Genomic DNA, 18,432 nt, shown 5'->3' with positions numbered 1-18,432 from the left:
AACAAAAAGGTGGGAAATGGAATGTCACTTCCTCCACAGTAAAAATTATATAAAGCATTATTTATTTTAAATTTTTGCATCAAGATAATGATTTCACTGCAGTAGAATGACATTTTAAAAAGGAACAAAAAGAAATTCACCCCAAACCACCTGTTCGGTGATGTGATCCAGTAACACGTTCATAGCACAGGGGGACTCTGACAACCTGGGGGAGGGGTTTCGCTTGTGTTTCACCAGGTGATTCAGAAACACCCCTTCATGTCATCTGAAAGCATCTTTTCCGTGGAACGTTGCGCCCCCAGAAATAAGTTTCAAAGGCCTGAGTCTGAAACAGACAAAGATAACGATTCCTCTCCCGTTGACTTATCGCAACAAGATCCCCACTTGGGGATAAAAAATTAAAAGATTAACACAGAAATCAGAAGAGATCTTAGAAAATAAAGGGAATGCTGTCACTCCTAACAATCTGCCTGTTGCCGTGTTTGCTCTTATCACCACCACAGTGAGTGTACCCTTAGCAACAGCTGAATCTAAAAATTAAACTTATTGGGCATATATACGTAGCCTCCCATTACTAAAACCCGTTGACTGTGGGGATTCTATGATCCCCGTTTATGTTTATTATTCTTCCTGGGTACCAGGACCTAAAGATACACGCCTTCCTCTTTTTAAACAAGAGGAAGGGACTCCCTTCAATGTTACTTATGGGTATGAATCCTGGCCAACTTGTATAGGACCAACTACAAGATGTCTTAAATTGTCTATGCAAGCCTGGCTGTCCAGTAATTCTTTAAATAGTAACTATGTTAAGGTTCAGCTACATCTTCTTGTGGTCTGAGTTTTGCTTATAACAACTCAGAACCCGATGTGAAATCGCTCAGTCGTGTCCGACTCTTTGTGACCCCTGTGCTGTAGCCTGCCAGGCTCCTCGTCCATGGGATTCTCAAGGCAAGGATACTGGAGTGGGTTGCCATTTCCTTCTCCAAGGATCTTCCCTGACCCAGGGATTGAACCTGGGTCTTTCACATTGCAGGCAGACGCTTTACCGTCTGAGGCACCAGGGAACCCCATAATGACACCAAATTGGACAGACCTTTATTCGAGCATCACAAGCTGTAGACTGGAAAGCAAGATCGTATTCAGTGGGGTAATTGCAGCGGGACTGAGGGAATAATTTTGATTAATGGTTCCTATGGAATTGTATGGGACTGGTCCCCTAAGGGGTATGCAGTCTCTAATTGCTCTCATCAAAAGCAGTTCTGCTATCCTCACAAAAGGCTGTGTTGGCAGGGACATAAAGTCTTTAACCATACTAATTCACCACTCTTCAGATCATCCAATTATATGGCATGGTAGTGGCATGTCACCCCCTTCCCACAATTAGATCAAGGAAGAGGGCAAGGAGGGATTTGGAAATTAGCTTTAAGTCTTAAAAGATTCCAAATTTGGGATGGATATTATTCTGATAAAACGAATTATTCATTGACATTTAATACCAGTACAAATTGGACATTTTATATTCAGGCTTGCATGAGAGATCCTTATGTGCTCTTGAAAGGAACAATTTCTATCAATGAAAGTGTACAGGAACTTTCTTGTCAGGACTGAAAATTATGTACCTGCTTAAATTCTTCACTTTATAATTCTAATCACTCATTTGTTATATTAAGAAGAAGATTGGGGATATGGCTTCCAGTAAATCAAACCAGACCTTGGGAAGGCCCCCTTGAAACACATGCTCTTTTAAAGGTTATAAAGAAAGTACTGCAACGTTCTAAAAGGTTTATTGGACTCCTTATAGTAGCTATTATGAGAATTACTGCTATAGCCACAACCATGGCAGTAGCCGGGGTGCCACTGCATCAAACTATACAAATGACTGCATTTGTCCAGCAGTGGCACCAAAATGCAAGTTCTGCCTGGGGAACTCAAACTCACATAGACCAAGAAGTTAATGAACGATTGATTGATTTAGAAAATGCAGTTCTCCTACTAGGGGACAGTGTACAAAATTTAAAATTACAAATTCATCTGAAGTGTGATTGGAATATCTCTTCATTTCGTGTCACACTTCATAAGTGTAATCAAAGTGCATATACTTGGGATCAATTATCTAAACATTTGAGAGGACACGTTTGTAATAATCTATCCTTAGATATTTCCCAATTACAGGCTACTATTTCTAATATGCAGAATGCTCACTTACAACTACTCCCAGAAACTTATTTGAAGAAATTGAAGAAGGTTTACATAAACTAAACCCCTGTAGGAGGAGGATTGCTTAGTACTATAATATCAGGATGTATATTTTTGACTGTTCTGTGTCTAATCCTCAGATGATAAGAGAAACTGAAAGAAATCATCCAAGAACTGCTGAAGAAAGAAGTTGCTCGATTGGTGTATCTACGCCTGCAAAAATAAAAAGGGGGAGATTTACTGGGAATTCCTAATAATGTACTTACCCAGCCTTGAGAGATTCCACAGAAGTAGAATCTGGAAAAACAGCATATATTAAGAAACTATGTTAATGATTATCTTTCATGATTTTCTTAGAATAATAGCCTTGCTACAAACCCCAAGGCCAGACCCAGAAGGGAGTATGACCGGGATCATGAAAGCATGGACTTTGGAACACCGGGTAGGCGCCAGGCATGAAGACTGCCTACGTACTTGCTGATTGTTCCTGAGACTAGCCTGGAAGGGAATGGCCTGGAGTAAAAACAAGGAGATCTGGACTATGTCAGTGTAGTCCATGACATTTAGGAGTACGTGCTTAAAACAGCACGTGTCTTGAGAAAGATAACATCAAGGAAAGTCTTGTAGTCTGCAATTAGGAATAAAAGCTGGACTCAGAGTGGACTCTGCACCTCAGTCCAATAGAGGCTGCAGGTCCTCTGACCCATTGCACCAGATTTTGTGTTCTGTCTTCATTCTCGTGGCTTGCTTCTGGACCGTTAAGGCAACAGGGAGCCAGGAAGAGAATATCAGACAACGTTGTTGCTGTTCAGTCACCAAGTCATGTCCGACTCTTTGTGACCCTGTGGACTGCAGCACGCCAGGCCTCTAGGTCCCTCACTGTCTCCAGAGTTTGTCCAAGTTCACGTCCACTGAGGATGTCAGAGGATGTCAGAGCTTGGTGAGGATACCTCCTATGAGCAGAGGGAATCAGGAGTGCTGGGCAGAGCCTTAGTTCCTACAGAGAGCTGGCGGGCCCAGTACACCAGGCCGGCCTCATAAACCAGCAGGTTGATGGCTGCTGTCAGGACGGCCACAGCCAGGCGCTGGTCCGAGGTGCACATGTAGGCGGTGAGCCATCAGTGCAGTCCTCATCACTGGACCGCCGGAGCTTCCCACCCAACTTCTCATAGAACTGGTAGAGTGGCCAGAGGACCAGAGCGCTGATGTAGAGGAGCACGATGAGCAGGGTGTGCACAACCTTGACGGGCAGCTTGTACTCCATGTTGCACAGCTGGACGTGAACTTGGGCAAACTCCGGAGACAGTGAGGGACATAGAGGCCTGGCGTGCTGCAGTCCACAGGGTCACAAAGAATCGGACATGACTTGGTGACTGAACAGCAACTGGACAAAGGTGATGGAGTAGATGACGGAGGCCGAGAGGCAGAAGAGGGCGGCATAGCAGGTGTAGGTGTCGAGGAGGTGGTGCCAGAAGAAATGAAGGGGGACCGGAGCTTACGTAACTCAGCAATGAAGATGATGAGGGTCACAGTGAAACAGAAGCACCAGATGGCCATGGACCAGTTGCCTACATCCCCTCTCCCAGTGCCCATGCTGGCCACCAGTGAGAAGGCCACACAAGTGGAGAACAGCTGCGGCAGGCGGAGGTAGAACCATATGGTGTTCCAAGAGGCTGAGATGGACAAAGTGAATGTCCTATTGGTGGACATGGTGTTGTGATGGTCAGGCATCAGTATGGCACCAGTATGGCAGTGGTCTTCGCTGAGGACTCATCAGAGAAAGACCTAGTTCCGGAGGTAGATTAAGTCAGACGTCTGGAAATGACACAGGGCCCTGTGATGGCTGAGGCTCAGAATCTGTGGAGTTAGAACCAGACACTTGGTAACAGCACAGCTGCTCTACAGTTATTCTCCCCACCCGTCACCCTTGGCTTTGTCAAGAGACTTGTCTTATCTCAAAGGTGGGTTGAGTCTCACCACAAAGCCATGCACATTTTTAACTCTTTGCACTGCATGCCATTATCTACAGCCATACAGGGTACAAGAATGTGCTCAGTCGTGTCTGATTCTTTGTGACTTCATAGGCTGTAGCCCACCAGGTTTCTCTGTCCTTGGGATTTCCCAGGCAAGAATACTGGAGTGGATAGCTGCTTCCTATTCCAGGATATCTTCTCCAAACCAGGGATCGAACCCCTGTCTCTCGCATCTCCAACACTGGCAGGTGGATTCTTTACCACTATTGCTATCTGAGAAGCTCTGGTTACAGTGATGGTTTTCTATAATCCCAAGTTTCAACTCTCTCCAAATTGAAAAAAAAAAAGTTTTTAATTGTTTAGTAACAAACTTTGACTTGAACAAAGTTGAGACAATTTATGTTGCCGAAACACTAACATGTTTGATTATAATTCAGTTGCCAAAACACTAACGTGTTTATTTCAAGGTGCTTTCAGACACAAGGCCGAGTGTTATGGCATATAGAGTAGATTCACCATATACCTGTCTGACTTAAAAATTCTGAATAACAAGCATCTGAGCCCATGAGTTCAGAAAAGAAGTAGTGGATTGCATTGTTAATGCAATTATTTTTAGCTGCGCTGCATGGTATGTGGAAATTCCCCAACCTGTGTTTGAGCCTGTGCCCCCTTCAGTGAAACAACTACTGGACCACCAGGAAAATCTGATAATCCATTCGTGGATGAGAAAACTAAGGTGAAAAGGCTGTAAAAGTGTAAACCCCAGATAAAAATAGCAAAGCTGTGGGTTTGAGCACTTTGCTCTACAGCCCACATGTCAGCAGGTCCCTTGTGGGTGGGAGTTCTGGGACCCAGGACCCACCTTCAGGCCCACGGCCTCCTTCCACAGTAACCTGGAGACACGTGTCCCGGCCTGTCCTCCCTGCAGCATCACTAGAAGGAGCTGCCATCTGAGGAGACACAGCCCCACCCAGAGGAGGGCAGCTTCAGGTCTGAACAGAGAGGAGCCCATGGGGTGAGAACAAGGCCCTAGGGACAAGATGACATGGGAAGTAGGGACTGTTGTGGATCCCCTCCCCCAATTTTGCTTTCACATGTGACTCTTCTGCATTGGGGAAGGGAGACCCCAACTCAGCATGACTCCAAGCATCATGGAGCATCATGGAAGAATCACAGAATAAATTAACATAATGTCTGACTCTTAAGCTCCAGAACTGCCATCCAGGTGGGAGTTTGGAAAGATCTAGAAGTAGTCCTACCTGTGAGGATTCTCCTGGCCTGGGAGACAGGTTAGCAACTTCCAAGCTGGGAAGAAGGGACTGGAAATCAACAAGGATGCTGTGTCTGAGGCTGATGTATACATCCCAGGGAGTGGGTGGGGATGGATGGATGATCACCCCCTTTTAAGGGCAGGAGCTGAAAGAGGAGGCCCCTGTAGGACCCCTGGGAGGTGACAGCCCTGAGAATGCACCTGGGACTGGGGTGGGGGCGGGGGGCAGAGTGGAGATGACTGGGGGGATCCCAGGGTCCCAGGGACCCTGAGGCAGTCTAGTACATGTCTTCTGACCCAGAAGAGATGCAGGCATGGAGCCAACCTTCCCATGGAGGAGGGGCCTGGACTGGAACTGAGACAGGAGAACAGGGGCCTGAAGGGGTTTCAGGGCTGTGACAGGGACACATGGCTAGAGTGGCAGGGACCCTGGAGACCACAGAATTGCCCAGGTCACCGCCCAAGACAGTCCCGCCAGCCAGAGCTGCAGTCCTGCTCATACAGGGGCTCCTCCAGGGTCCAGTGTGTGGGGGGAGTGAGGCCCCTCCCATCCCGCCCTCCTCAGGGACAGCTGCCCTGTTTGCAAAGGACTATTTGCTGAGAGGCCCCCAGGCCTGAAGGGCCAGCAGACTGAGCCCTAGCCAGCTTCCTGCCATCAGGGGCCTTGTTGCCTTTGCTGATAATAAACCCTGGGAAAAGCTGAGGCTGGAAAGAGAAACAGAGAGCAAACCTGAGAACCTCCCTGGACTCACAAAGCTCCTTGAGCCCCAATTGCCAGTGGAGCCCTGGAGCCTATGGGCCTCCCAGTGGGCATGCCAGAGGTGGGGAGGGGCACTGGGGTGAGGGAGGCTGGGGTGTCCTGCTCGCTGTTTGCCAGTCTATTCCCACCAACCTCCCAGAACTCATCTGGAATTTCCTTCCAGGGAGAAATGACAACTTTGGATCCAGGGACAGAGGGGGTTCCCTGGTAGCTCACCTGGTAAAGAATCTACCTGGAATGCAGAAGACCCTGGTTCGATCCCTGGGTCAGAAAGATCCCCTGGAGAAGGCATAAGCTACCCACTCCAGTATTCTTGGGCTTCCCTGGTGGCTCTGACGTTTTAAGAATCCACCTGCAATGGGGAGACCTGGGTTAGAACCCTGGGTTGGGAAGATCTCCTGGAGGAGGGCATGGCAACCCACTCCAGTGTTCTTGCCTGGAGAATCCCCATGGACAGAAGAGTCTGGCGGACTAGAGTCCATGGGGTTGCAAAGTGTTGGGCATGACTGAGCAGCTGTGCACAATGGGACAGAGGGAGGGCTTGGGGAAGGAGAGCCATGGGTGTTCCTGCTGTGTGACCCTGGGTAAGGCATGTGCCACTCTGGGCCTCAGTTGCCCAACTGGGAAGCAGCAGGTTTGCCTGAGTTCCCAGCAGCCCCTCCTCCACTCTAATATGTGAGCTTGGACACAGTGCCCCTGTCAGAGCACAGCCTGGATGTGGCTGAGCCCTGCCTGCCCAGCAGCCAGGCACGTGGACTGGAAGACAGGGAGCTGGGAAGGTCATGGCCAAGATAAAGGAAGGAAGGAAGGAGGAGGTGCCAGAAGGGCAGAGAAGGAGGGGAGATGGTCACCAGAGTTACAAGGAGGCTCTGGACCTTTGGCAGACATTTCATAGCTGGATGATCCTGGGAAAGTGACTCACCAGAGCCTCAGTTTTCCCATCTGTGCAATGGGTTCAATACCTACTTTAATTAACGAAATCATGTGAACAGCTTATCAGAAGGCCTGTCACATGGCACACTCAATCCATGCCAGCTGTCTGTTCTCCTCCCCTGCTCCCTCACAGAGGACCCAGAAGGCCCTGGCCCCATTCTGGACATAGCACATACAAGCTTGATTTGCTCCAGATCAGAGGTTGCAAACCAGTTTGTATTGGAGGTGATCTAAGGATGTGTTTGGTGTCCCTTCAGTGTTTTCAGAAAGAGAGGGTATAGAATTGGTGTTATTTATTTCTATTGCGTTTGGTAGCTGCAAAGTGTTTTAATTTCACATGAAAATCCACATTTCCAGCTCCTTTTCAAGCTGCAGGAGATCTGGTGTCACTGGGCTATGCTCCTTTGGTGTGGGGTGAAGCTGAGCAAATGCTCTGCCGTTTATATTATTTTTCATTTTCATCTCTGTTTAGTATTTTCTACATTTTCTTCTTCTCATGTTTAATTGACATAAAGCAGGACTGTGATCATCTCAAAAGTGCCCCATTCCCTCTCTTGGGTGTGGCCAGGCTTCCTGCCTGCTCACAGGCACATCCACCCCCCCATCCATGGAGCATCCAGGTCCTCAACTTCATGTACAGCCTTCAACACATTTCACAGGCTCTGATCATATGTAGACATGTGTGTACACACATTCACACATGTTTGTAAGGAGTATCTGTATCTTTTTTTGCTGTTTTATAAACATGAGACCATATCATCACACACCACATCTTGCTTTTCCACCACCCCCGACAGGTGCAGCTCGTCCTCTCTTGGGGCCCTAGTCCTCTCCATCCCCTTTACTTATTTCTTTCCCTCCTGGGTCCTGTGGGCATTTGGACTGAAACCCCTTCTCTAGATCAGTGGACCCTTCCCAGTGAGTCTCAGACACTGGGGACACAGGGTATGACAAGGGATCCTGGGATCCATGTGACCACCATGCTCTAGAGCAGGAGGTCGGCAAGTTTTTCTGGAAACTATAAAAAAATATATGACAAATAATATATTTTTCATTTCTGGAAGTTCATCTTGATTTCCTAGGGCTATTATCACAAGCCTGGTGGCTTAAAACAACAGAAATGCATTCTCTCACAGTTCTGGAGGTCAGTGTTTTGAAGCAATGTGTCAACAGGGCTGTGCTGTCTCTGATGCCCCAGGAAGGGGTCCCTCTTTGCCTCTTTTAGCTTCTGGAGGCCCCTTACCTTGTGGCTGTGTTACTGAACTCAGGCTTGTCTCTTCAGTCCTCAAGAAGCCAAATACCGAGAGACGAGTGTCAGGATTTGTCTGTGACAAGGTGCCGCTCCTCCGCTGTGAATACAATCACCACCCATGTCTGCATCAGCCCCATGTTGGGCGGTGGGTTAAAAAAAGTACTAATGAACATTTCCACCATTTTTTGTGAATCATCTTGGTATGGAGGATTTTGTTTTTTCCAGTTTAGTAGGTCTGAGGTGAAAAAAAGATTGTATGTCCAACAACAGCCAACCGGCTGTCCTCGTGGATTCAAACCTCCTTAGGGAATTGTCTTAGTGAAAATCCACTTTCCCTCCCTGTCCCCTTGTAAGGGACACACTCCAGGCAAACTGAGTGTCCTGTGGGATCTTAAAGGGAGAAACTACTTCGTACCACCTTTCTTCCTCACGCTGTGGGGGCGCTGAGGCTCTTCCTCCCACCCTTGCCTCTGCACTAGAACCCCTCTCCCTCCAGAGACTGGGGGGAGGCGGCACAGACCCCGGCATCCCCTGCCTGGGGCACCAGGACAGAAACCATAGAGGTCGGTGTGGATTCAGTTCCCTAAAAAGCTGACCCCCTCTTCTTCCTCCCTTGCCTGCAAAGTCACCCCTGTAAAGGAGGCAGGCTTTTCACAGTTTCATTTTCTTTTTGCTTTTAATTTGGTGCCCTTGTTGGAAGAATCTTTATCATGAGTAACAGGAAAGCCTCCCACTTACCAGATCATTGACAAAAGAATTCTAACTGGAAAATAGTAATTTAGAGACCCATTCCAGGGCCACTGTTCTTCAGAATCGAAAACATACACGACTTGGGCTATATTAAAAAAGCATTTTATTCATGGCTACCTACTGGGTAATAGCTCTAGTGTTGCCAATCTGCCAAGATGCGTGCCAGTGGACTTCTAGAAGGGATGGATGTAGACTCCCCTCCCCCAACTTAACTGGCTCCCCCAGAACAGATTTAAAGCAACCAAACCAATTCTTTCTTGGGAAAAGAGTGGTACAGAGTCACAAATAAGCCATTCCCCACTCCTGCAGCATCCTACTGACCGCATAGTCCCAAAGAGCAAAGAATATGACCAAATAGCGGGGAAGGTGGCCTCGCAGGACGCATGCTCTTTTACTCACTCGATCAAGAGGTTGGCTGCTCCGTCAGAGCCCAGTTTCCTGCTCTCAACAGAAAGTGAAAGCAGGTTGTGAGCAAGGAGTGGGGAGGGGTAGGTAAGTTTTACAGCTGCTGGAAAAATACCTACAGATCTTCAGTGGGAGCAGCGGGCACCCCGACTTTCCTAGCCGCACTGTCCCTTTCGCCCCAGGAAGAGGGGGAGGGCAGGAACCCCGGGGACCTGGCTGCTGCCTGGATGCATAACATTGTCACCCAGCTCAGGCTCGACAGCTCGTCCCTGAAGAAGCCAGTACTGAGAGATAAGTCTTGGGCAGAAGAAAAGTAGCTTTATGTTAAGCAAGCCGGCGGGCAGGGGAGAAGGTGGATCACTGCGCAAAAGAACCAACTTCCAACACGGCAAGGCTCAGCTGGAATTTATACAAGGAAGAAAACTGAAACTGCCGTAGGCTGTGTGCCAGGGGTGCGCTGTGCTTCTATTTTGGGAGACTTTACATTAACCCCCGGGCCGCCTTGCTGGATTGAGAAGGTGAGTGTGGTCCTTACTTTGTTCAGATCAGCACATCAGTTCTAGGGGTCAGTGGTCGTATATTTTCTTGAGGAAAAAACGGAGACACAAACAGAGCTTAACCGGCAAAGCAAATCTGAACTCAGAACGTCAAATCCGGAGCTGTGTTTAAACTGTTTACAAGCCTTTGGTTGAGAACAAACCAAAGCAAGAAGCTTTGGTTACAACAGCGGTGACGTTGACCACCTGATCGTCACCATCACCATATGCTGGTCCTCAGGCCTGGCCTCCAAGCCCATCATGGGTTTTTTCCTCCACGTGGGGCAGCTGCTCTCGACCTCCGTGTCCTTCTCGCTGGGGGCCAGCCTGGGCATTTGGGAGGAGGGCATGGGTAACTGGTGCATGTTCGTCTGGTGTCTCTGCTTTGCCGTGAGCCTCATCACCTCCATAGTGGAGTTATGTGGGCTGCAGTCCCGCTTCCCACGCTTCTGGGATGGTTTTATTCATGCTTATTCCTTCCACTTCATCATCATCTGCATCGTGACTTCCGTCATCTTCGGCACCTCCTACATCCAGGTCTTTTCTCCAGGCCCCGCCCAGAACCGCGCCATCATCGCCACCGCCTTTTCCTGCGTGGCTGCTCTGCTTTATGCCATCGAAGTGGCCTGGGTCTGTGTCCGACCCGGCAGCATGGTCTGCTTTGTGCCCACCTTCCCAGGTGTGCTCAGGAGGCTGGAGAACCATCTGGCCTGGGTCATCTTCCCCTTCATCTGCAACACTGACCTGTACCAGCACCAGCCGGCCCTGGTGTGGTGTGTGGCCGTGTACGCCATCTGCTTCGTCCTGGGGGTCGTGAACTTCCTTGTGAATGGGTGTGACTGTGACAACGACAAAAAGCTGCCCCTTCGCATCCCCCTTTTACTGTGGGTGCAGACTGTGCTCTCTGTCGTCCTCTACGCCACCGCAGTGATCCTCTGGCCCCTCTACCAGTTCCATGAGAAGTTGGGGGGGCAGCCCCAGCGATCCAGTGATATGAGCTGCAGTGATCAACTCACTACCATTGTCTGCATCTGGGACCTTCGACTGGCTGTGGCCATCCTGACAGCCATCAACCTGCTGGTTTATGTGGCTGACATGATGTACTTGATCCTAGAGACTTTTGTATGGACTGAGGCTCAGCCCAGGGACTCTGGATTCTCCCTTTCACCTGCAGTTTCTTCACCAACTTCTGATGTCCCTTGATACCCTCTTTTAGACTCAGATACCTGGTGTTGGTGGGGGAGGGGAGTTGAGGGGAAAGTGGATGGAGCCACAGGTAGAAGGGAGATTTCTCAGAATATGGCCTTTTTGAGCATTTTGATTTTGAAACATGTAAGCAAATTGCTTTTTTAAGGAAACAAAATTAAAGTTTGAAAAATATACCAAGTGGAAAAGTAGGATCAGGGGAGGGATCGTTGGCCAGATGGTCTCCATATTCCCTGCAGCCTTGATGGACAGGCTGGGGAAGAGCTGAGAGATGCTCCCACAGGCTGTCTCCAAAAGCAGAGGGAAGGGAGGCGCCTTGGGTCCAGGGATCTGGATACAAGACAGGCTGCGATCTTGGACCCTTTGCTGCAACCCTTGCTTGTACCTGGACAGCACCAAATCAATTTCTATTGATTAAGGAGGCCAAGAACCCTGGTCTATAACATGGGGAGAAGGAGCTGTGGCCCTCATGCCCACTTGTTGAGTGGCCAGGGCCAACTCCAGCCCTTTAGTACACACAGTTGATGGAGAAGACCCCGGGTGCCCAGGCATCAGGCCCTTCCCTTTCTCCCTGCCTGGCCTGGCCTCCCTGCCTCCCAGAGCAGTGGCCAAAGACTCCCTCCTCAGCCGGCCAGCCAGAGCCTCCTGGCTGACACCAGGCTCAGACTGTGGCCAGAGCCTGGTATAGAACAGAGCCCGGGTCCATTCTCTGACCCTGGAGCAGCTTCTTGGAAGGATCACAGAGTCAGCCTTCCTCTATCCACCTTTGAGTGGAGAAAAGAGGGTCTCTTCTCTCCTGAAGCCTCAGGCACCTGACTATCTGTCTTGGGGGCCAGTGTAGATGGTCCATCCATGTGGCCCTTGTCTGTATGGCTGACTCCTATCCCAGGGCCCCTGTAGGGAGGCTGGTGGGCTGGGGGAAGGGCAAGGAGGCACCAATCAGACCCTGCCTAGCATCTTGACTCTCTCAGGATATTTCTGGCAAGCTTGCCAACAGCAGAAGGGGGTGCTGTTGTAGGACCTCTGGGTGGGGCTTCCTCCACTGAGAGCTGGCTGTGCAGCAGGCAGGGAGCCCACGCTTTGAGAAGCTCAGCCCGAGGGCCAGACGACTGTGCTGTGCAGCCACGGATGGGCCACTGGCCCAAGGGCTGAGCACCTCCAGGGGACTCCGGTCACTGGTCCAGCCTCGCCCCTGCCATCTCCCTTGGCTACCTGTTCATGCAGAGAGAGGGCACAGCCCTGCAGGATATGTCCTAACAGCCCACCACCTAACAGCATGAGGGGCTCCAGGTGAGGTTAAGAACTCAGGGATTCAAATCCAAGTTCATATGACATCAAACTACTGTGCTTTTCACTCAACTTTACAGTGGCCATACCTGCCATTTGTAACACTGACCTTTGGGGACTTGGTCTGGGAGAGCAGGGAGCTGTAGCCTGACCTCTCAGGATTCTCTCCTGTCCAGGCTCTAGGGTTTAGGGTCATGGCTTCTACTGTTAACTCTTTTCATGAACCTCAGAAGCTGCTGGGTGTGGCTGCCTGTCTGATTATGACCGGCCACCAGGGAGAGCGCTTGGACTATCTCTCCTCCAGGCTGACTTGCAGGCAGAACCAGCCTGATGGATACTCTGGCAGGAAATGTGAGGGGCTAGGTCTTTGACATGGTTAGGGGGCGGCTCCAGAGACCTCTCCAGTATTCTTGGGCTTCCCTAGTGGCTCAGACGATAAAGAATCTGCCTGCAATGCAGGAGAACTGGGTTTGATCCCTGGGTTGGGAAGATCCCTTGGAGGAGGGCATGGCAACCCTGTCCACTATTCTTGCCTGGAGAATCCCATGGACAGAGGAGCCTGGTGGGCTGCAGTCCATGGGATCGCAAAGAGCTGAACACAACTGAAGCAACTTGACTCACTTTCCAGGGACCCTCTAGATGCCCTCACTCAGCCACTGAGCTGAGACTGGGAGGGGGCTGAGGCAGCGGTGCAGCCTGGCCTGGAAGGTGACCCCCAGGCTCCTTGACTCCCGGCCCAAGTTCCTTCCAGAGGGTCAGGCTTCCTGGAAAGAAGAGGAGCCAGGATTCCCAGAGGAAAAGCTTTCCTAAAGGAAATCTCTAACCTGACATTCTGCTCCTGGCTCTGGGGTTTGCATGCCCCAGGGCAGGGAAAACCTGAGGAGGCCGCCCCCACCTCCTAGGTGGCCCCAAGGTGAGGGTCAAGACCCCAGAGGACAGCGTGTGCTGTGGCCCCACCCCCACCCTAGACCCCTGCTTCCTGCACAGTCTGCTCTCAGTAGAGTCACGGGGAAGGAGAGGCTGATGCTCTAGAGAGACCCCAGCTTCAGTCAGCCCTCCTGACTCTGTGTCTCCCTCTGTGAGATGAGGATGTCCTCCATCAAAGCGCTGAGAAGGGGACTGAGATCCCATAGACAGGGTGCCCAGCCTTGGGCTAGGGGAGGTGGGGACCCACAAACAGCACTGTCACCACAATCCTAATAAAGGAAGAGCTGCCCCTTTGGCTCAGCATCTCCTCCCCCTTTCCCTCCCTCCTCCTGCTCCTTCTCATCATCTGAGGGTCTCAGGTCCTCAGGACTTGGAGCCAGATCACATCTTCTCTGTGTGCCATGTTCTGTGTGTGTTCTCATCCAGTCTGATGGCTTTAAGACTCCACTCAATAGACAAATATCCTTGTGCACCAAGTGTGTGCCAGGCACTGTTCTAGGTCTGGACAGAGAGCAGAGAACCAAGAACTCTGTCCTCATAGAGCTGACACTCTAGTACAGAAGATGGACCATGTGCAACCAGTATACAGTATCAGGTCAGTGGATGATAAATGCCATAATGAAGGCAAAACTGGTGAAAAGAGTTATTGGAGTGTGTGGGTATGAGTGGCCAGGCTGCTCTTTTAGGTGAGTGGGCATGGTAGGCATTTATGAAGATATTGAATGAAGTGAATAGGCTGTATGATGAAAACTCTGGAATTCCTGCCTCCGAAGTTGATCTCTGTTGGGGTCCAGAGTCAAATCCAATGGCCTCCTGCTCTCTCCCTCTGGATGTCTCAGGACTCCTCACACTCACCATGTCCAATCACATCTCCTGAACCTCCGGACCACCCCCACACACACACGCTGGTCCTTCCTCATCTTTCCTGTCTCAAAGGCACCACCTTCACAGATGCTCTTCACAAAACACTCATGAATCCACCCACTCTTCCTCTTCTGTAGGGCTACCTGGTCCAGATCCATCCATCCGTCTCAGCTGGACACCTGCCATAAGCTTCTAACTGATTCCTGTTCCCATTCTTTCCCTCAAAGCCTGTTTTGGACTAAATTCAAACTAAGATACCTTTGAAAGCTTCTCTTCGGATGAAACAGAGACTTCAAAACATCACTTCCAAAGCCCTGCGAGCTCAGACCCCTTTCTACCTCTCCAGCCACTGAGAACTTCTCCCAGTCCCTCTTTGTCATCTCAGGGACTTTCCCCTTACATGTCTCAAGTCCCCCAACCCTGATCTGAGACCAGAGCACAGCCTGGCACACAGTAGTCCTGTGCTCAGTCTACGCCACTCTACGCCTCAGTTTCCTCAACCAGAAAATGGAGATAATAGCACCTGCTTTTAGACATGACTGCACCCTGTGGAGAATCTCCCTGGCAACTTTAGCAGAGAACAACTGTGCTAGAAGGATGCTGGGTAGCTTGGAGAATTATTATGGAGGGACCAGGCTCAGAACAGGAAGGAAGTGAGCTGGGCAGCCAGGGCACAGTCAAGATCAGCTGGTCCAGGCACCACGGCCTTTGGAAGCACACACTAGATGCTGCTTCAGGCCCCGCAGAAGGAATTCTAATCTGACCTGTGTCTGTTTGCTACCTGCTCCCTAGGTGTGTGTCCAGGCCCCACTTGTGGGGCAGGTCCAATATTTATCTGACCTTTTAAGTTTCTTATTAGGGTGAAGCCCAGTCTGTCACAAGTACACAATGGGGACATCCTCAAATATAGTGGGGAGTTTAGGTTCTCAGTGGTTCCCCTCCCTGGAGATGTCCATCACACAAGGCCATGGTGCTGTTAGGAGGATTAAATGAGATAGCACCAAATCCAAGAATTCTCAAGCATTTCCACTAAAGGCTGAAGAAATGGAATATATCCTGGCCAGGAGACCCAGCCTGGAGCCTGAGGCGGTAAGCTCATGTGGTTGTTGTTGTTCAGTCGCTCAGTTGTGTCCAGTTCTTTGCTGCTTCATGGACTGCAGCATGCCAGGCTTCCCTGTCCTCATGTTATATTAAAAAAAAAAACAACTGGCATTTTCGAGATGGCTCAGTGGTAAAGAATCTGCCTGCCAATGCAGAAGACGCAGGAGATACAGGTTTTATCCCTGGGTTGGAAGATCCCCTGGAGAAGGAAATGGCCCCCACCCACTCCAGTGTTCTTGCCTGGGAAATCCCTTGAACAGAGGAGCCTGGCGGGCTACACTCCATGGGGCCACAAAGAGTTGGACATGACTGAGCACGCACGTGTGCACTTTTAATAATATACTCATCACATATCATGCTTATTTCAAGACAAAATAATGGCTTCCTACTAATGGACTGTGGGCTTCCCTGCCCTATTTGCTTAATGACACAGAACAGTTTCCTTTTGTGCATTATTTGAGCAACTTCTGGTTGACATCAAGAACAAAGCTTAAATTAAGTTTGTGGAGGAGAGGGAGGAGAAAGATGGGGTGCCAGATTCCCGTGGGAAGTGGGCAGAGGTGAGAAGAGCAATGGAGGGATTTGGGGCATCTGCTAGAGTCTGCCAGCATCCAGAAACAGAATATTCTGAAAGTGCTTCCTTCTCCCCAAAGCATCAGAAATAATCTCAAACTCTTTGTTTTTTTTTTAAGGGATTTGCATAAGGAGTGATCCCAGACTAGTAACAAGAGTGTAACAAGGGGCGGTCGTCTGGGCTGACGGGCAGCTGGCCCAGCTCAGCATGGACATGGATCACTGCAGTCACTGGGCCTGAGGGATGGCGTGCTGCAGGCAGCAGTGGACACCTGGGAGCACGAACCAGGGGAGTGACTTCCCTTGGCAGTAGTGCTGAGAGGGTGTCATTGGCTTTAAGGCTGGTCAGGGCCAATGTAGGGAGGGGAAGAAATCTGAGGGACCCCCTCACCCTATGAGCAGCTTGGTGGCCCAAATGGGTGGTTTTGGGGAACTTTGCTCCCTGAGGAAGCTCACCCTCCTTCCAGCCAAAGCACTGAAGGGATTTATGGAAACAGATACTGGTTGGAGTCGGGGGTGAGGAGATGGGCTTGAACTAAGCTCCCCCATCCCCACCACTTCTCCATCCCTGGTCAGAAGCAGACCCAGAAAAGACCAAGTGGACAAACCCCCACCAGCCCAGCCTGGCTCCAGAAGAGACCTCAGGTGACAGCTCACAGGTTCTGTCGGCTGAGAAAGCGGCCCTGAGGACTTGGGCTGCAGCGGGGCTGCTGTAGACACAACAGTTACAAGAGGTCATATGTGTCGTGCTCACTGCAGGTCGAGCTCTGCTGTGGATTCTTTTGTTCCTCCCAGCAGCCCCTGAACTGTGCACTCAGTGTCCCCATTTTCACAGGCACAGAGATGTTAGCTGGTCAAGATCGTACAGGTTTAGGTGGCAGAGCTAGATTTGAACCCAGTCATGTGGGTTCAGGACCTTAAAATCTGCCTGGGTTTGATTTGTACCTTAGACCCAAAGGGGCAGAGTGGCCAATATTTTTTTCAGCACCGACAGACTCACTAGGTGACGTTACCTCCATTTCATTCATCTTCAGGGCTATTATTATTATTATTATCCTCCTTTTATAGATGATGAGACTGAGGCTCAGAGTGAACATTATGTCATTTGCTCAAGGTCACACAGTTACTCTCTGTCAGAGCCCAGATTTGAATACAGGTCTGTCTCCCTGTGAAGTTCAGCAGGTAATGGAATCTCAGTAAACACTGAGCCCCTTCCTTCTTGTGAGTCCAGGAATCATGTCCTGGCTCCTGTCTGTCCTGCTCTGGCTGCAGTGCCCCCGTCTCAACCAGACCACTTCCTGTTGACAAGCCAGCAGAACATGACAGAGAGGGTGCAGATACTAGGGAGGGACTGATTGGAGCTTTGCCTTAATCTCTTGGGCCCATCAGCCATCCTACAGAGATTTTTCCCCAGGAGACAGCCACACAGACAAGGATCACATGGATCGGCAGTCGATGCCTGGCCCCCAGGATGGGTACCTGAGGCCGCTGTAGAGCAGAGTCCATTCTCTCTCCACTTAGAGGAGGACTGAGGAAGGCTGGGTCCGTAATTTTTCTAATCTGGTCTAGAGCCAAAGAATGGGAACATCTGGGCCCCCAGCTCTGTTCTGGATGTGGCTCAGGACACAGTCTTGTGGGTGGGGGGAAATGCATCAGCTAGAGTCACGCTGCATGGAGGAGGCTCTGGCTGACCAGCTCAGGATGGAGCCTCTGACCACAAGCCCCCAGGAGACAGGGAGCCCAGGCCAGGCTGAGAGCAAGGAAAGGGCCTGAGGCTTGGGCACCAGCGATCTTCTCCATCAACTTTGTGTGCTAAAGGGCTGGGGGAGGCCCTGACAATGCAGCTGTGGGCTTGGGGGCCACAGATCCCTCTCCCCAGACCCTAGAACCCAAGCTACCTCCCTTCCCTCTGCCTTTGGAGACAGGCCTGTGGAGGCATCTCTCAGCTCCTCCCTCAGCCTGTCCATCGAGGCTGTAGGCAGCATGGAGACCATCTGGTCACCTATCCCTCCCCTGACCCCTTCTTTACTTTGTATATTTTTGAAAATTAAAATTTATTTTCTTAAAAAACTAATATATTTTCAAAGTTTGAAACCAAAATGCTCTAAAAAGCCACACCCTGAGAGACATCACTTCTACCTGAGTTTCCATCCACTTTCCCCTCAGCTCCTCACCTCCTCCAGGACCAGGTGACTGCTTCACTGAATTCATAGGAGCCCTTCCCTTGTTTCTTCTTTTTCGTTTTGTTTAAGTATTTATTTATTTATTTTTGGTTGGACTGCATCTATTTTTTGCTGTGCTCCAGCTTTCTCTAGTCGGGGAGAATAGGGGCCGCTCTTCGTTGCAGTGCACTGGCTTCTCATTGCAGTGGCTCTTCCTGTTGTCGAGCATGGGCTCTA

At 50.1% G+C, this 18,432-nt stretch overlaps 1 protein-coding gene across 1 annotated transcript; it reads left to right on the top strand.

Annotated features, from left to right (window-relative positions):
• Positions 1 to 3,942: 3,942 nt before the first annotated feature.
• Positions 3,943 to 17,527, top strand: LOC109575152 (myeloid-associated differentiation marker-like). The gene is made up of 4 exons (XM_070775914.1): positions 3,943 to 3,993; positions 9,722 to 9,852; positions 10,267 to 11,197; positions 17,423 to 17,527. Exons 1-4 carry the CDS (start codon positions 3,943 to 3,945, stop codon positions 17,525 to 17,527), a joined length of 1,218 nt encoding a protein of 405 aa, XP_070632015.1.
• The last annotated feature ends 905 nt before the right edge of the window (positions 17,528 to 18,432 follow it).

The sequence above is a fragment of the Bos indicus genome, chromosome 21 (genome assembly GCF_029378745.1).
Source record: "Bos indicus isolate NIAB-ARS_2022 breed Sahiwal x Tharparkar chromosome 21, NIAB-ARS_B.indTharparkar_mat_pri_1.0, whole genome shotgun sequence".
Classification (NCBI taxonomy): domain Eukaryota; kingdom Metazoa; phylum Chordata; class Mammalia; order Artiodactyla; family Bovidae; genus Bos; species Bos indicus.
This window is presented reverse-complemented; position numbering and strand designations above follow the sequence as displayed.

Bases quoted from the DNA above. Each gene is read 5' to 3' on its own strand.
- LOC109575152 (XM_070775914.1), top strand. From the start codon at position 3,943: ATGGCAGTGGTCTTCGCTGAGGACTCATCAGAGAAAGACCTAGTTCCG. The intron at 3,994-9,721 runs GTAGATTAAGTC...CTTTCGCCCCAG, and splicing joins AGAAAGACCTAGTTCCGGAG to GAAGAGGGGGAGGGCAGGAA. The intron at 9,853-10,266 runs GTAGCTTTATGT...TGGTTACAACAG, and splicing joins AAGTCTTGGGCAGAAGAAAA to CGGTGACGTTGACCACCTGA.